Here is an 18,304-nt window from a genome sequence, read left to right as displayed (position 1 = left end):
AAAAATTAATTCATAAATCATAGTATTTTGACATTGCATACAGCCTATTATTAGTCAATATGCATATTTAAGCAAATTTGGCACTTTTTTGCCTAAAATAAGCATTTTCAAGCATAAAAATCTCTAAATGAACTAAAATATAAATATAAGGTATTCAGAAGGCACATTGAAACTGTGGTATGAAGTATTTTATACTCTATAGTAGGTGTCATTAATGTTCATGTAATGTTCGGTGAGACGCACAAGCACCAGACTTGATCACTGGAACAACAGGCTTTTATTGCAGGATTGAATTATCTCACAACAAGCACAATAACCCCTAAAACGGGCTGTAACCCAACTTCGGTAAAGCTAACACTTGAGTCTGAACCCCTGACATCACTTTCTGTCCGCCACCCACTCATGTCCACTAGCAACACGCACAAGTCTCATTTATGTCTTAAATGTCTTATCTTCTATATTGGGTAATACGAGTGTAAACGTAAACAGGTTTAGGTTAGGTGCTCTAACCACAAAATATTCCATTTATAAATAAGGAAGGCTTGTTTGCAGAAATTCACTTATCACGGTCAGGTCTGGCACTATTTAACCACAATAAACGAGGGATTACTGTATATATTTATGGAAGAAGTCCAATTCGTAGAGAACATGAAACATACAGTACCCTACTCAAAAAAAGTAAGGGATATTCAGCTTCCGTGTGAAATTTCAGGATGAACTTAAAATGCACTGTATGCACAGTTTAGCCCCACTTTTCGGGGGTGTTAACGTTTCGGGACCGCCAAGTAATGTCGAAAATCTGCACATAATCAAAATGAGCATAAAAATGAATATTTTTGACACATGGTTTGTTCACACCCTTCGCTCAAACCCTCCTGCTACGTAGCTTGAGGTGGATGTTCGTCTATGATTTCGAATCAACATTGCCAATAAAAGTGTTCTAAAAAAATTGTGACCTTTTTAACAGTGGTGCACGTATGCTCTACATTTGACCTCTATTAGCGCGTATTTATAAACTGTTTCCGACTTGTATTTCTCACCTTCTTTATTTTGCCGCAGTGATCAAAAGGAAAAGCAGAGACATGAGGTGAGCATCATTTTTGATTTCAAGAAATAACTCATGGCAAAACACAAAGGTGGTGACCGTGCTGATCTCGCTGCCACTTTGTGTCTCTGGCAACATGTCAGTATGTCTTCAATGAAAGTAAAAGTAACCTTAAATGTTCATTTACCCCTTTCAGTTGTCATTGATGAGCATTTTTATTTGTTTTCTGCATGTAAAACTGTAAAAACGTGCTGTGTGTTAACCTTTTTTGGCTTTCTGGAACGGAGTAACTGGATTTACATATTTTTCATGGGAAAAATGTATTCAGTTAGTATCCATTTTGCTTAGAATTGGACCTTCTGGAACAGATTAAAGACGCTAACCATGGTTCCACTGTATACTGTTTTGACAAAAAATCCGAAAAGGTATGAAATGTGCAGGGATCCACAGTATAACCTTTACAGGTGAATATAATGTGTTTCAGTACTTTTTGCAATTGATCTTTTTTTTTAATTATTTTATTGTGTGTTGTAAATATTTTAACAATGGAGAAGGGGCTGCTTTTTATCTCATTGTACACGTGTACAATAAAAAGCATTCTATTCTACTCTATAGGTGTGGACTTCATTCAAGCATTTTGATGACTTTGGACGGACTTGATAATAACATCAAAGACTTGCAACTCCACTTGGACTTTGACATCAGTGACTCAGGATTTGACTCAGACTTTAGTCTGATGACTTGGAAATACTTTTTAAATGCTTGTTTTCAGCGAATGTGTTGAGTAAGATGTGTCCGCATTCAAAGTATTCAACTACCGTGATTGGTCTTTTCCAGCAAGACGAAGTACAATAGTTTCCCTTTGAATAAACAACGAACGTGTGGATTAGCCTACATGAATCCTGAATGCTATGTCAGCACTTGTTTTCTGTGACTAGGTCTTGTCACACTGGTCTTATTTTATTTAAAATATAAAAGTATTCAAACATGCATTCATTGTACTCTAGGTCCCCAACTTACGAACACAACTGGTTCCAGACGACCGTTCTTATGTCGAATTGTTCTTAAGTAGGGGAAAAGGTAATATTACCAATGATATAGGTACTACATATACGTGTATACATGTACAGTATATGTGTAAGTATGTAAATATGAGTTTGGATTCAGTAGTAATATTAAACGAGGATAATTATTGAAAAAAACAATAATAAAAGTGATATAATAATACGTAATGATAAATGTTATTTACCTTTGAAGAGGAGTGGTCGAGCATACGTCATTGTGGTGGAGTTGGAGTTATTGAAAAAAAGGACAAATCGTCGTCGTCGTTAGACTCTTCTAAAAGAGGTAGTGTTCTGTGGGTGGTGTAAAATTAAGCAGGCCTATTAACTCTTCATAAACTTTAATCACATGCTCTGTCCAGGTTGTATAATTTAGCTTTCCATTGAGCTTTATCTCCCCAGCGTCTAACTCTTCCTCTGTTGGTCCCATTAGCAGTGTCACAGTGCCCTCTACTGGTCAAGCATGTACAGTAGCAGTATAAATACTGATTGAGTGACTAGAAGGCAAAATAAAATAAAATATAGACCAGTCGGCTTGTGTTCGTATCCGCGAATGTTCGCTAGTCGAGTGTGTTCGTAAGTTGGGGACCTAGTGTACTTGTCAAATTGAATAGAATGTCACATTGTTAAAATGGCATTTTATTTGGGAGACACTAAACAGTGCTTATGACTTGTAAAGACTTGAAGATGTCAAGCCTATGACTTGAGACTTGATTCCACCTGTCTTGTCTTAACTTGAGATGTGACTCGGGACTTGAGATTAAAGACTGGAGACTTGCAAAACACCGAATGGCACCCACCTCTGTTCTATTCTAAACAGTCCTCTTCATCGTGCTGTTCACATTTTGACAATTGATCACCAGTGCCTCACCACTGTGAGGCTTCAAACAGGATGTTCTCAGAGGGAGGTGTGTCACCAGAAGGTTGCAACAAAGATACAGATGAATAAATGCAAATTTGTACCATGTTGTGAATGTTACCATTCAGTTCCTTGTAAGACAACAGAAAGTTGTGCAAAAAGCACTTAAACACTGGTCAGTTGGACATGTGCATTCAAAGTTTTAGAGAAGGTCAAATTAAATGAGCCTGTAAACCATTAGAATGCATATAATGCAGAGTAGCGCACACTCAGCGGCCACAAGCGCAGTCATGTTGAAAATACTACCTTTACAAACATAACTGAAGAGGGAGTTACATCCTGACGTACGTGCTCCTACGTGCTGGCTTCATGCAAAAACGGGAAACTCGCAAAAGACACGCACATTTCCCAGACGGCTTTTCAAACCCGCAGCCAGTCCGCAAAGTCCGTAGGAAGAAAATTGGGATGCAAGTTATTTTAATAATAATGCCGTGCACACAGGAAAACCTTGCACGCAGCCAGGGCGCAAGAGCAAGGGAGAGGAGGAGTGCGTGTGTCGCAAGTTTAAAAGTACATCGTGTACATTGCCCGGCAACGGCAGCGGTTCCTCCCGCGGCGGGCGGTGACTCCAGCTGAACACTCGACCTCCGTGGACGCACGGCGGCTGCTCACACAGCGTATCCGACATTAATGCACCTTTCCCGGCTACGGCGGGTGGCTCTTCCCGCTGTACACTCTGGTTCTCCTGGTCACGATAGCCGTAGGTGCCGTGGGAAGCCAGTACTCCCATCTTGCAATCCAAGTGAGTGGGCTTCACGAGCCTCTTACAATGCCCACACACACGGTACGTCCCCAGAGAGTGAAACGTACGACAGCCTTACATGAAGCACACCAAGCTTGCACGAGTCGCATGCCACACTCGGCCAACAAATTTCCCCAAACTTGCGGAGCCCGTGCAGGTGGGAACACGTACGTTGGGATGCAACTCCCACTTAAGAAAACACTCTGCGTTTGTCATATAAGTATTAATTTAACAATATGTTTACTGTTGAGGGTGCAGGTTTTAGTATATTAATGTAGTATATTACTCAGCTACAACATGGGAAAAATATTAGAACTAGCTCTCAGTATGATACAGTGCAGCTATACTGTATACCACTGCTACACTACAACCACAATAATAAACATTAACATCTAAATTTCAAGCTTGTATTTGAGTCATGACATGTACAAATGTGACTGTCTGTATGCATTCGCTCTGTATGTGTGTGCATGTTTCGTGCTCTGCGCCTCAGGTGGTTCAGTTCAACAACTAATGTGTTAGAGGTCGCGGTGCTGCATGAAGCACAAATGTATCGAGTTGCCCCTCTGAACCTTAAAACTAACAGGATAACTACAGCCGAGTGTCACACCTGCACTTCTCCAAAGAAGTGTTCATCGGAAAAGCGTAACATGAGTCTCACTTCTCTTCCAGGAAAAAGGAGTGTGGGCGGGGTCACCTCACTTTATGGCCCACTTTGCTTAATTGCATCATAAGTGATTCACCTCCAAAACACACAGAAGGAAAACATTCCAATCACAATGAGAGGTATGCAAGAAATGTCCGTGATGGGATGGATGTGGGTGTTCCCTGTTCAGTTGCGAATGCCAAAACTGGGCCTGCTGTGCTAATTTGCTCTGATGGATGTAGTTGTTAGATACTTATAAAGTGTGATTCCAGACCAGGAAATAACGGTTAAGCAGACGAACCTATCAAATTAGTGAATCCTTAAAAAACAACATCTTTTTCATGGGCCTCACTCATGTTTTGAAAGTTTTAGAATACACAGCACATAGATGACCAAGGCACGGAGCTCTATGCTAACTGGGAGGAGCTGCTCTGTGGTTAGCAAAAGGTTTTCAACAGCCACACACCTCTCTATATGACAACCACAATAGTAAACATTGCAAAGAAGGATGCACTCCCACGTCTGCTGTATGTACCACCCATCCTGTTCTGCTTTTATAATTGTGGTCAAGAGGATTGTGGAGGCAACAGCCCTCCACCAGGTCTGAAAGAGGCCCATTTGAGAGAGTGAATTACAGTATATAGGTGTGGCAGTTCAAACCTTGAATAACAAAATCTCGTAAAGGTACTTAGTGACGTGCAGTCTTTATGTATAACACATGTATTATACATTAATTTTCGGTGTGATTTCCATCAATCCATCCATTTTCTATGCCGCTTAGCCTCATTAGGGTCGTGGGGGTATGCTGGAGCCTATCCCAGCTGACTTCGGGAGAGAGGCGGGGTACGCCCTGGACTGGTCGCCAGCCAATCACAGGACACATATAGACAAACAACCATTCACACTCACATTCATACCTATGGACAATTTAGAGTCGCCAGTTAACCTAACATGCATGTTTTTGGAATGTGGGAGGAAACCGGAGTACCCGGAGAAAACCCACACACGCACGCGGAGAACATGCAAACTCCACACAGATGCCCAAGTGGAGTTTGGAACTTCGATTCGGTCTTCCCGGTCTTCGCCAACATGCTAACTACTCGCCCACCGTGCGGCCTCTGTATGATTTCAATCATTTTTTATATTTTCTTCAATAAAAATCGCAGAATTTGCACATTTCCTGATCAAATAGAGGGCAAAAATCTAAGACGAGTCTGCTGTGAGCGTCTGTTCTCGGCTTAGTGTGCAAGCCCTGTCTGAGGCTGTTTGCTAGCATGTCGTCAATAATATAACGTTGCAGAAACTTGTATTGTACACCATGACTTTCTACAGTCTGTGTAATGTATTTAAAGGAAACAGTGAATTTAAAGTGAATGTTGCCTGTCATTCACAATCCTTATGTGAAACAAGAACACATATTTCTTTCCCTTTGCTGTGCGTTCTAATGAGACAAAGTGAGTTCGTACGAGCCAGCTAACAATCCACATCATGGAAGGTACCTATTTTTATGCTAAAGCCTTTAACAAAAAACCCTTTAACAAAAAACGCCAACAGTGTTCCATTTACATACCTGACCAGTATATTAACTAAACTACACGAAAACTATATTTCTAATACGACGCCTCGTTTGTCTTAGCATCACTCACAATGCCCAAAACCACCGCAACAGGACAGACGGAAGAGTGGATACTACTGGCTCTCAATTTCGCTACAAAGACTCAACAAGATGCTTGCTTGCTGTCAGTACTTTTTACCTGAGGTCTTGAGCACAAGCCTTGCGCTGGAAGACACAGCCATCTCGATGAGAGCGGACGTTGTAAGTGTCGTCGGTGTTTCTATGCCGCCGTTGTTGACGGAAGTAGCGTTAGCTCCTATGGGCTACGTGAAATCAATGCGCCTAGGAAAGACGTTTTGGTAATGTTTTAAATCAGCAAAATACGCCAAGATACTGTAAGTATTACATGTTATCATCAATGTACCTGTTAATGCATGAGGACAGCATGTATGTAAAACGATAAAACGTTATTAGAGGTTATTTACGAGTGCTTCATTGTCGAAATAGGTACCTCCCGTGACGTGCATTGTTAGCTGGCTCATACTAACTCGTTTTCTCTTGTTAGAACGCACAGAAAGAAAGTAAATGAGAAAGTATAAGAAAGAAATATGTGTTCATGTTTACATAAGGATTGTGGATGATGGGAAAAATAAAAAAAAGTGCAATTTTTCTTGAACTAAGTGTGACATCATTATTCTTGCTCATCGGACAATAAAATACATGTCATAAGGGATGCGCTTGCAGTACTCGCTTCGTCCTGAAGGGTTGTGGGTGTGTGTGAGCTGGAAGGTGCTTGTCATTGTCTTCCTTCCATAGAAATGCAAGCCAGCTTTTTTTAACAGCAGCAGCACCAGCTGGAGAAAAGCAAGTCAAATGAAACGATTGATTTTTTTTTTTTATATCTGCTGAACGAATGAATGAATTTGACAGTCAAGTTGGAGGGTGATATACCCAAGCTCACCCAAGAGGTGATCAGACTTTTACAACAAAGTATCAGTGCTTTTCCTGGAGAGAAATAGGTGAATTGTACATTTACTCCCATAAATCTAATTCCTAAACCAAATATATGCAAAGATACCTTTGGCTAAGACCAGTTTTTTAAAGATTATTCATGTGTGAACAGCACCTACAGCTAGCAAATGTTCGCTTGCAATAAGCCTCACAACACATTCAGTCAAACAGCCATTTTAAAATAGTAACATGTGAAATAAACATTTACGGTTGATGGTATTAATCATTATTATTTCATCCACTTACGTCCACACATGAGAAATGAATGAGGCAAAGATGTGACGAGGCAAAAGAACAACCCATATGTATGTTTAAGCGTGGACGTATGAATATTTCTAACCTAAATGATTCCGCCATATAATATCTGCGATAGTCATTGGTGGGCCATCAGCAAGGTGAGCTTTACCTTTGTCGTGGTCAGTCCTCATCATATCCATTAAGGAATTCTCCAAAGAGTGCAAGCTAAAAGCATCAAAGGGCCGATTCCGGTCCTACAAGATAGAAAAAAAAAAAGAGAATAACTGTCAGACATTGCAAATATACAATACCAAATGAAAATAGGTTAAGCACATACATTCAGCAAAAAGTAGCAGCAGCATTATACGTAAAAATATACTGTAAAATCATCAAACCGCTATAGAGTAATCCCTCGTCTATTGCAGTTAATTGGTTCCGGACCCGACTAATATAAGTAAATTTCCGCAAAGCAGGATTGGTTATTTATAAATTGAATATTTCGTAGTCAGAGCATAGAAGAACTGTTCACGACCTTTTTAGAGCCCTCTAGACATGAAATAAAACCCCTATAGTCACCTTTACACTCATATCACCCAATATACTGTAGTAGGCATAATAACAGAAAAGAAGCCATTTAAAACATAAATAACACTCATTCTCGTACTCGTGTATTACTGTAAATGTGTTACAGTGGCTCAGACAGGAAGCGACATCGAGGGTTCAGAGTTTAATTGTAGCTTGGCATGGCCACAACAGTAGCCCGTGTTAGGGATTATTGTTCCTGTTATGAGGTCATTCAAAACTGCAATAAAAGCCTGTTGGTTTGGCGATCACGCCTGCTGCTTGTGTGTCTCACCAAACATCACAGTAACACTACTAACATCTAGTGACAAGTGTAGAATACTAAAAATCATCACATCTTTGAATGCATCTTCTGAACCACTTATATTTTTATTCTAGTTAATTTAGCCATTTTTATGCTTGAAAATAGCAAAAAGTACATAACATTTGCTTAGATATGCATATGATTTATTATTAATAGGCCATATCCAACCATTAAACAGAATGATTTATTAATTAATATATTTTTGAAAAAAAACGTGATAGACGACTGTACTATCAGAAATATAACAGTTTTTATTGTCTTACATTTATTTTTAACAGCAAATAATTAATCGTCCTTCAGTATTCAAGTTTTACACTCCTAATAATTGGTGGCTATGTGTTCTAGGTCCCAAAAAGTACAGGTACAAATTATATTCAATTAGTGATACTATACCACACGGTGGCTGAGTGGTTAGCATGGTGGCCACAGAGTCAGGAGATCGGGAAGACCTGGGTTCGAATCTCCGCTTGGACATCTCTGTGTGGAGTTTGCATGTTCTCCCCGTGTGTGCGTGTGGGTTTTCTCCGGGCACTCCGGTTTCCTCCCACAGTCCAAAAACATGCATGTTTGATTGGCGACTCTAAATTGTCCATAGGTATGAATGTGAGCGTGAACGGTTGTTTTTCTATATGTGCCCTGCCATTGGCTGGTGAAGTCAGCTGGGATAAGCACCATCATACCCCCGCGAGCCTATTGAGGATAAGCGGCATAGAAAATTGATTGATGGATTGTAATAGTATTGTCATGTGTATTACATTTAATAGAATGACTTTTGCTTATTAAAAATGTTTAGGGTAGGGTAGGAACTGTTTACAGTAAGCACACTGTATTTGCTGTTTCATAATGTATCCTCAATATAAATCTTAGTCAAGGCATATGACTTTCTATACAAAAAACAACACTCATCAAATTTATTTGTGGCAGTCCAAATGTATTGATGGCAGGCCACTACAAATACATGTATTGGGAAAGACTGTCCCCCCTGAAGACCAGGACAATGATCAATACTATTTTAGAATGCTGAAGTTGAAGTCAAGCACTCACAGCTGATCAAACGCCTACTGTTTGTGAATGAATGCATGAGAGCAACATGTGTGCCAAAGGTGAGGCCTGACAGCGTCTCCCTCCAGGCTTGGCAGCCCGAGCTCAGCTGCATTGTTTGTAGACCAACACTATTGTTATGCTTTGGGCTGAGCATTCAAACGGGTTATTCACCCGCAGTCTGGACCCGACAGCACCGCCCAGATAAAAATCTGCCCACTTGCTACAAATGCTAAATACTTAAAATGCTGAGCTTTTAGTTTTCTCACCCTCCCCTCTTCTGCGATCCATGTGGATGCGCACAGCGGGGGAGGGGTCACGGAGCTCACCGTGGTCCAATGACCTAAACAGATTATATACTCTGAACTCCCACACAGACTTTACAGTTAATGCAGCAGTGTGTTTGCTGTTACGTATTTGTGTTTCCCACAGGACTGCAATCTATTTGTGGCAGAGGTGGTGGTTTGGGGGTAGGTGGGGGGATGATGTGACGACTGAAATTGTCCATAACGCTTTAGCAAAAGAGTGAGTAAAAACGTGACAAGCAAAAACAAATACGTTTAGAACTACACATGAACTTTTTTAATGTCGCCTGTGACTGTTTTTAGATGGGAGAGGGGCCCACGGCAGCACACGCTGCTTGCTGAGAAGAGCAATACGTGCTTTAATGTCCGTCACCAAAAGACTCTTCACTAGATTTGTCACTAGCTGCGTTTTTGAGGGGTCTGATTACTCGCCAAACATACGTAGTGACAAAGTCACTAAGGTGGCAACACTGATTCCTCCTGCTTAGTCCTCATATTTTCTGAAATACCAGGTGCTCTGTACAGTAATCCCTTGGTTATGACGGTTAATTGGTTCCAGACCCAACCGTAATAAGTCAATTTCTGTGAAGAAGGATTCCTTCTAAATGAAATATTTTGTTAGTTGAAGCATATAAAACCTGTTTACGACCTTCTAAATATGTTGTTTAAAATTATTAGAGCCTTCTAGACATAAAATAGCAACCCTACTGACACCTTCATACTCATACTACCAATATAGTTGACATAATAACAGAAACTAAGCCATTTAAGACATAACTAAGACTCATGGTCGTGTGTTGCGGTAAATGTTTTCCAGTGGCTCGGAGAGGAAAAGACGTTGGGGGTTCAGAGTTGTGTTTTTCCTTGGCGTGGGTTACGGGCGCAACAGTAGCCCGTGTTAGGGATTATTGTGCGATAATTCAACCATGCAAAAAAAAGCCTGTTGTTCCGGCAATCAAGTCTGGTGCTTGTGTGTCTCACCGAACATGACAGTAACATTACAGACATCTTGTGACCAGTATATACTAATACATATCATCGCATCGTCTTTGAATGAGTCTCCTGAATGCCTTATGCCATTTTTTAAATTAGCCCCAAAATACATACAATTTGATTAAATATGCATATTTTTGACTAACAGTAGGCCATGTTCAACCACCAAACAGCATGATTTATTAAAATATTTTTAAAAAACGTGATTGAGTGAAGCCGCGAAATTCAAAGTTGGTTATGAGCGAGGGCGAACAGGTAGCGCCAAATCTATTTGTGACAGTCTAAATGTATTTGTAGTCGGCCGCCACAAATAAATGAATGTTTCGGAAACACTGATTATTGTGGCCAGCATCAGTTTCTGCATTAGCAGTGTGCGCTCTAAGAGGAATGATGCAGTAAAAGTCATACAAGCGCAAATTAATAAATTAAAACAAGAACCTAAGTCAACATTAACAATCATCCGAGTTAATACGAGTCATGGAGAAGGAGGACAGTGTATAAAGATTTTTGGATTCTGACCCATTGACTTCATTAGCCTATTTAGATTGTGACATGCCATTTTTGTATTTTAAGTTGACATTGCAGATTTCTCACTGTGGCTCAAACTCCAGCAGCAAAAAAAGAGGATAAACCTTTAGATAATGGATAATGCAGAGTTCATAATGAGTGCTCTCCTGTCCATAGACTACACATATGTTTTCTTGTTGTGAAACATGTGACATTCCACGTCTATGGGGATGGACATCTTTGTATATCATGCAAAACATGATCTTGGAAAACAAGTTACACCACCTTGTGGATGTAAATTTCCTTGGTTACACCCTCAAAGTCATTAAGGCTCCTTCTGTTTGACACGACCAGCGCACACTTCTTTCTGAGTCCTGATGGGAGCCAAAGTGATCCCAATACCCACGACCATCTCATTGAATCAGGGTATAGCCAAGATGCTCATGTGACTTTGTGACTTAAACCTCACACTGATACGCTAAGAAGAATTCCACACATTCCCCACCCTTTAAACAGCCGGCAACAGTACACATTGGGGCATACGGGACCCAAGATTTCACCCGAGGCATTTGAAGAACATCAGAACGACAACGAGCACACCTGTCATGAGCTCTACATGTGACACGGCTCTTGGCTCAGCAGTTTGCCTGGAGTTTCACTTTAGGAAAAGAAGCCAAGTTGACACGTGGCACCCTGACCTTGCGTCCCGGTGATAACTCCTCTCTAATTATGGCTGTAATAGTTAAGCAGTTAGGTGTGAGCTGTGGGCGAGATGACATCAGCGAGGCACCAAATAGGAAAACTACCCTGTGTATCTGAGATATTGTTCAGTGGGTGAAGGTGATTGCAGATATACACCGCAATAACGAGCACTGATAAGACCATGGCGGCTGTAAAACATTGTATGATTCACATACTCTGCCTTATCTTGGAGCGACAGTCGACTTTTTTTACACACAAAGGGCATACAGTCATCATGTAAACAATCACCAAGCCATGCGTTTCATGAATCGTAAGGAAACATCTTGGTGTTGGTGTTAGTGGAACCTTGGTGAGCAGGAGGTCTGACTTTAACCGAAACGTACTCTAACCAAATCAATTTTTCCTGTAAGAAATAATGTCAATCTAATTCATCCGTTCCACAAAGCCAAAAATGTTAACACAAAACACGTTTTTTATAGTTTTCCACGCAGAAAACATTTGAAAATGCATATAGTGTAAATACATAGAAATAATGAATGAAAGGGATAAAGGAGCATTTAAGGTTACTTTGTGTCTGTGTTGATCTCCCTGCCACATTGTGTCTTTGTCATCACGTCTTCAATGAAGGTAAAAGTAATCACAGATGTTTGTTTATCCCTTTCGTGCATCATTTATATGAGCATGTATAACTAAAATGGTACAATTATAAAACCATGTTTTGTAATTAAAAAACGACAGTTAAACGTTGATGACACCATAGACGGGCGACAGAGTTCACTTGCCGCTCCCGTTTGAATGTATTAGCAAGCTAATGGCCTGCTAACAAGGACGTTCTGTGATAAAAGTACATCATACTGGAGAAAAATCTCGGCATCAATTTTGGGGGGGCATACTAACCGAGATTCCACTGTATTTGGTTGCTTAAAAGGACTTTCCACATGGTTTTCAGTAGATTTTCGGTGCGAATTGTCACTTTGTCAGCAAATGCAGGGCAATTCAGGTGGGGCCAGCGTCGAGGGTGGACACAGACTAAAACCGAATAAAGTTGCAATAGCCTTCTGCAATGGCCTTCTTAAACTTGCTGAGTGTTCCTATATGTTTCTCCTCCTTATTTTTGAATATGCTTTTGTCACATTACACGCAGTACAGGTCACCGCATGTTTTAAGTGTTTATCTTTGTATGTTACATTGTTGATAGTAAAGGGGGTCCTCGGTTTGTGACGTTTCGTGGTTAAAACAAACTTCCCTAAATTAATTAAAAACATAATTTTGGTCTGTAAACACAAGTCTGGGTTAAAGAATACAGTGTGTGCCTGCTCAGCTATACTGAGGAAGGATAACACCGCTTATTAGCTAGCTTTTTGCAATTCATGATATCTCCCAAGTGGCAGTGCGCCAAAGAAAAGGAAAGCCATCACCATGGAAGTGAAAAAGTGAAGTGAAGTGAAGATACTGTATGAGAATGGAGAAAGTCCAACCAATATTGTCCGCTCTTTTGGTTTCAACCGCTCGAATGTCGTCGCCATCATTAAGGGTAATGATTATTGAATGCTAATGAACGCTAGAGGGGTCATGGATTCTGCATGCTGTTACAAAGACATCTGGGAGGGTATCCATCGAGACAAGCCTGGGACAATATTTTAAAAAGGTAGGACAACCATAGGGATAAAAGTAAGGACTTGTTTTCATTTTATTGCTGTTTTAATTATTGCATTTCATATTTTTATTACTGTATTTTATATGTCCTTCATGTGTTCTGTGTACAGTGTGAGTGACTTAGGTGTTAATTTAGGTATAAATTCTGACTTACACGAAAACCCGACTTACATCACAGTCTAGCTTCATAAGGCACTTGTTGATTCTGTCTCAACGACTTTGTAGCCTGAAGAACAACATGACATCAGCTGAGGCCTACATCCACACAGACCTGCACTGTGTCCAACTCGTCCAGGCAGCATTGTTCTGCTCAAAATCACACTGCGATGGAAATACGAGTGCTTTCAGACAGCGATTCGCCAATCCTTTGCTTGCAACCCTACACAATCATTGTATGCGAATACAGGCCGTCCTCGTATTACGGCAGTGCGTAGGTTACGCCACACTCCCATAAATTATTAATATTGTACAAAAAAAAGACAACTCGTTAAATGCGTGCGGCAGAAAAATACATGGTCATGTGTCGCTACACTGAAGGAGGACAACGTCACTTTTGTTCTTGTCAGTTAACTTTTTACCCTTTTCCCTTGCCCTGGATGATTAGTCGATAAATCGATGATTAATCAAAATGTTTGTCTATTTTCTCATATGTTTCAGACCAAACCACTAACTGTTTGTGTTTGGTTCATATTGATTTGTTCCGTCGACTAAGAAACTGATCACTAGTTGCAGCCCCACTCCCAAGCGTGAGGCAGTGAAGTGGGTCAAAGAAAAGAAACGTGAAAGTGAAATTAGACATCGTAAAGTGCTCAGAAAGTGGAGAAATGCCAGCCAACATTGACCGCATGCTTGCTGCGAACATCATCAAGGATAAAGATGGTATCTTTCAAACTGTGAAAGGATCTTATTAATGAGAAGTCCTCCTCCCAATAAGCCAGTCTCTCCCTCCCTTGCAACGCCCCTTCCAGTGACCAAGCCAACCACAAGGATAATAGTAACGAGTTGTTCTCTCTTTTTTGTCATACTATTGTTTTTTTTTTGTTTTTTGTTTTTTTTTAGATATAATTGTTTTATTGTTGAATTTTATATGCCCTTCATTTGTTCTGTGACTTAGGGGTTAAGTTCTGGCTTACGCTAAAATTCAACTTCTATCGCCATTGTAGGATATTCAATTATTTATGTACAATTGATCTATTTGACAAACAACACCACACCGTCATTTAGGATGTAATTGTGAACCAAGGCTTTGTCAAAATGGAGGAAAATGAATTCTGTCATCATGTATTAATTCTACTGTTTAATCCCACCCATGTACTCATCATCACTGCAAGAATAGTTTATGCATGTTTTCATTATGTGAATGAAGCCTCATTTTAAGTCAGCTGGCGAGCGGCGACGTAACGCAAGGACAGCTCAGCCGGCCTCTTATGTTGACTTATTTTTCAGGCGGTGTAAATAAACACAGGAAAAAAAACATGGCGGGCCATGTGAAAAGCAACAGTATTGGCAACAGTCGTGTAGTCAAGTCTGAATCGGTAACGCCCGTCGTGGAAAGATGGGCCCTGAAACAGTCTTGAAGATGTTCATACAAGCAAACATGAAGGAATTATGTATATCCACATAGACCTATACATGTAGGGGCAGGTTGTCCAACAGAGCATACTCTTAAATATCGCTGTGGAGCTTTTACACACAGGGCTTCACCATATGCCCAATCACATATTCTCACAAATGTGTTGGATGGAGCAATTAATACTTACTGAAAGTGTAATTGAAGCTGACTAAAAATGACTTAGTGCTTCTTTTGTTCTGTGTTAAACCACGCTTGTTACGTCTTTGCGTGCGGCTGAAATGCATCTATGAAACAATGCTAATGCTAAAGCAGTGAAAACGTTGCTCTTTAGTAGTAAATCGATACACTATTCTGTCAAACTTTTGTTTTCGAACTCCCTAGTTTTCATATGATTAGGTTCTCGACAAAAAAAATGTTTTTGCCCTGGTTTTCGCACACTGTCTAGGTTGTCATACAATGTTGCGCGTAACAAACTAGCCCGTTTGCCCTGTACGGCATCCCCTTCCCCAAAAAGAGTCTGTAATAAAGATAAAAACGGTGTTAATTGTTCATTTATCAGTTATAATTTGTTTTGTATTGAGTTCTGATTGTACGACTATAAAAATTCTCTATAACATGCATTTATTTTTTGTTAATATTTTGTGTGTGTCTGGAACAAATTAAATGGACTTATTTCCTAAGGGAAGAATTGCTTTGGTTTTCGCATGATTGTAATTATGCCAGCCTGCAGTCTATGTGACAGGGATTTTTAAAAAACAGCGAACATAATGACTTTACTATGAAAATTACATCTGGTGGATTCAATTGCTGCAAATCCATCAAATGATATGAATAATAAAGCAATGTTTCTCAAACAGGAACAAATCTGATTGTTTCTCACCTGTAATAGTTGCAAAGAGCAGGTCTAAACATTCAAAAATAAAAGCGTTTACCTGGAAAGGCAGTATGTTGCTGTTGTCAGTCCTGAAGGCACCGTCCTCATTCCAGGTCTTAGAGGTAAGGGGGCCAGGTCTTGGGAATTTCGGGGGAGCAATAACATTGCTGCCGTAGGGCTTTTTCATCGGTGAAATGGGGTTCATGGGAGATGGAACTCCGACACCGACTCCCACCGCTCTGCGTGGGTCCCTGCCTGCTTGTAGCACGCTCCACGGGTTGGAGCCAGTGCTCCATGCCGCGTTCTGGTGATTATTCCAAGCCGGCGACGATGCCGACGCAGACGGCCCCTTAGCGGCGTTCATGACGGTCTGATAAGCGTTTCTCTGGGGGAAGGGGCCTTGGCTGGGGCTGAGGGGGGATCTTCTCTGCTGGGGCTGCTGCGCCGGTTGTTGAGAAGAGGGGGCGAGGCCGACTTGCGAGGAGAAATTGCCTCCGAAGACCGTGTTGACGTGGTGGGGGAAGTTCTGGAAAAGCATCGTCCCGTTCACAGAGGGTATTCCTTGGAAAAAAACATCGTCCACGGCGTTGGTGCTTCCCGTGGACCAAGTGCTTCCGAAGGAGGAGGGAGGGGAGGAAAGGGGACCGTCGGTCTCCTGTGGCTGCTGGTGGAAGTTCAACCCCGGCAGGATCGGTGACTCCATCGACATTTCGTCCGTGGTGCGGCTGCTCAGCGCGGACGCCGCTTGGCTGCTACCGGTCGACGGGCTGTCCGATCCCGACGAAGAGGACGAGGGCTCTGATGACGGGGTCGGCGTGGAGGCGGATGGAGGAGGGTCTATCTGCGTCGGGTCTTGCTGATGATGAGCCTGGGCTGTGTTTTTGTCCATCAGTAAATCATCCTGCATGGTTTGAGGAGCTGTAAAAGTGAGAAATTAAAAATATAATTACCATATGTCACCACATCACGTCTGCATTTTTTTTTTGCTTTTTGGACCAAGTGGACAAACTGATGTTGAAGCACCATGCAAGTGTCACCTTCCCAAGACTCTATATCAGAATGATGTATATATACGACAAATTACCCGTAGCATATGCGTGGAGATTTTCCCTCGATTTCGCCACGTTGCGTTTTCCCTTCCACGCAGGAACTCTACAGCTGCAATGGGAAACTGAATTGTGTGCGCGCAAAGGACCTCCCCTGCATGTGCTTATTTGCATACGTCAGTAAATACAGCTGTCCTTCCATAAAGGTAAAAAGACACCTTGACCCATAAACAAGCAATTCCGTGCCTGCAATGGCACACAACAGTGACGCATCTAAAATGTTTTTAATGCACATGCAAGAATATCAGAACAGATTATATACTGTAGAAGGACAAAAATAGGCCAGATCCCAATGCGTAAGGGATTTTACTTGGCTATAGCGCACCGGTCGGGCTCCGCAGTGGTACAGTATGAAGCCATGACAAGCTGCTTTTTTAAATCTAATATTCTGTAATACGACACTTTACATTTTACTGGCAAACATTTCATTTCACACATGACAAAGCTAAAATGTGCAGGACATCAATTTGCATTTATTTGGATTAAACAACTATAATCTAGTCTAAATCTAGCAAAAACAAATCCAGCAATGCATCTTAAACCAAGAAACGTCATAAACCACATCAGAAAAAAGGCAAGAGTAAACGTTAAATCGTGCAGCGTTAACAAAAGAATCAAATGAAAAGCATTTAAAACACCGACAAGGCTATTCGCTTGCATAAGCAGCAACCGAGCACAACAGAGGCAGTTTACCGGACTTTGAAATTGAACAATTATTTGAGCTGTGTGATGACAATAAATTCCAACAGCCTGCATTGCACGCACACACCGCCAGCAGTTAATCCGCGTTTTCTCCCCAAGAGGTGCGCTTCCCAAGGTCATCCGAGCACTTTAGTGCTCCCCGTTTTTATCCGTCCTCTCCCTAAACGCAGTGGTGCAAGGTGACTTTTCGAACAGCCCTTTATCGTAGCAATAAAGGCGTGCCATACATTTCATGAACCTGCCTTTGCCTTGAAATCCCCCTTTAATCCATATGTGAGTCCCCCACAGCACAAAAAAGACACAAGCAGCATGCAACGTAGTTGTTTCCTTGACCGTCGTCGAGTTAGAATTACCTTTATCGTTCACCCTTATGGGATTCGGAAGATAAATAATATTTCTGTTAGAAATGACTAACGAGCAACCCTTGTTCCGAAGTAGTCAGCAGTTGCCTCAACAGCTGATTGACTGCGGCGCATGGACGGTGCAGCAAGGGCTGTTGGGAATAGTAGTTTATTGAGATGCAATCCCGAAGCGAACTACAATCAAATGTTTCCCAGCGAGTAAACCTGTTGGACTTCTAATAATCTAACATATAATTATTAAATGTGTATCTGGTGGTTATGAAATTGAGACAAATCAACTGGAGCATGAACATTTTATATTCATAAAGGCCACTATTGTGAAGTGACATGAGACTCCTACTAAACTACATTTCCCAAGTTGAGCTGACAAGTGGAGTCACG

The 18,304-nt window shown here is 41.1% G+C and overlaps 1 protein-coding gene across 4 annotated transcripts in view; it reads right to left on the bottom strand.

The window, feature by feature from the left end:
* cpeb3 (cytoplasmic polyadenylation element binding protein 3) overlaps positions 1–18,041 on the bottom strand; it is a 53,375-nt gene extending 35,334 nt beyond the window's left edge. The window contains exons 1-3 of one of the 4 annotated variants that reach the window (XM_054798829.1): positions 17,915–18,041; positions 15,812–16,671; positions 7,386–7,470 (exon numbers count right to left, since the gene is read on the bottom strand). In XM_054798829.1, the coding sequence (XP_054654804.1) occupies positions 7,386–7,470; positions 15,812–16,660 (934 nt within the window). In that variant the 5' untranslated portion in view covers positions 16,661–16,671; positions 17,915–18,041. Of the gene's footprint in view, positions 1–7,385; positions 7,471–15,811; positions 16,672–16,837; positions 17,685–17,803 lie in introns of those variants that run through there. The other 3 variants (XM_054798830.1, XM_054798827.1, XM_054798828.1) reach the window with 3 other exon arrangements.
* Between the last annotated feature and the right edge of the window lie 263 nt (positions 18,042–18,304).

Source organism: Dunckerocampus dactyliophorus, chromosome 14 (genome assembly GCF_027744805.1).
Source record: "Dunckerocampus dactyliophorus isolate RoL2022-P2 chromosome 14, RoL_Ddac_1.1, whole genome shotgun sequence".
Lineage (NCBI taxonomy): Eukaryota > Metazoa > Chordata > Actinopteri > Syngnathiformes > Syngnathidae > Dunckerocampus > Dunckerocampus dactyliophorus.
This window is presented reverse-complemented; position numbering and strand designations above follow the sequence as displayed.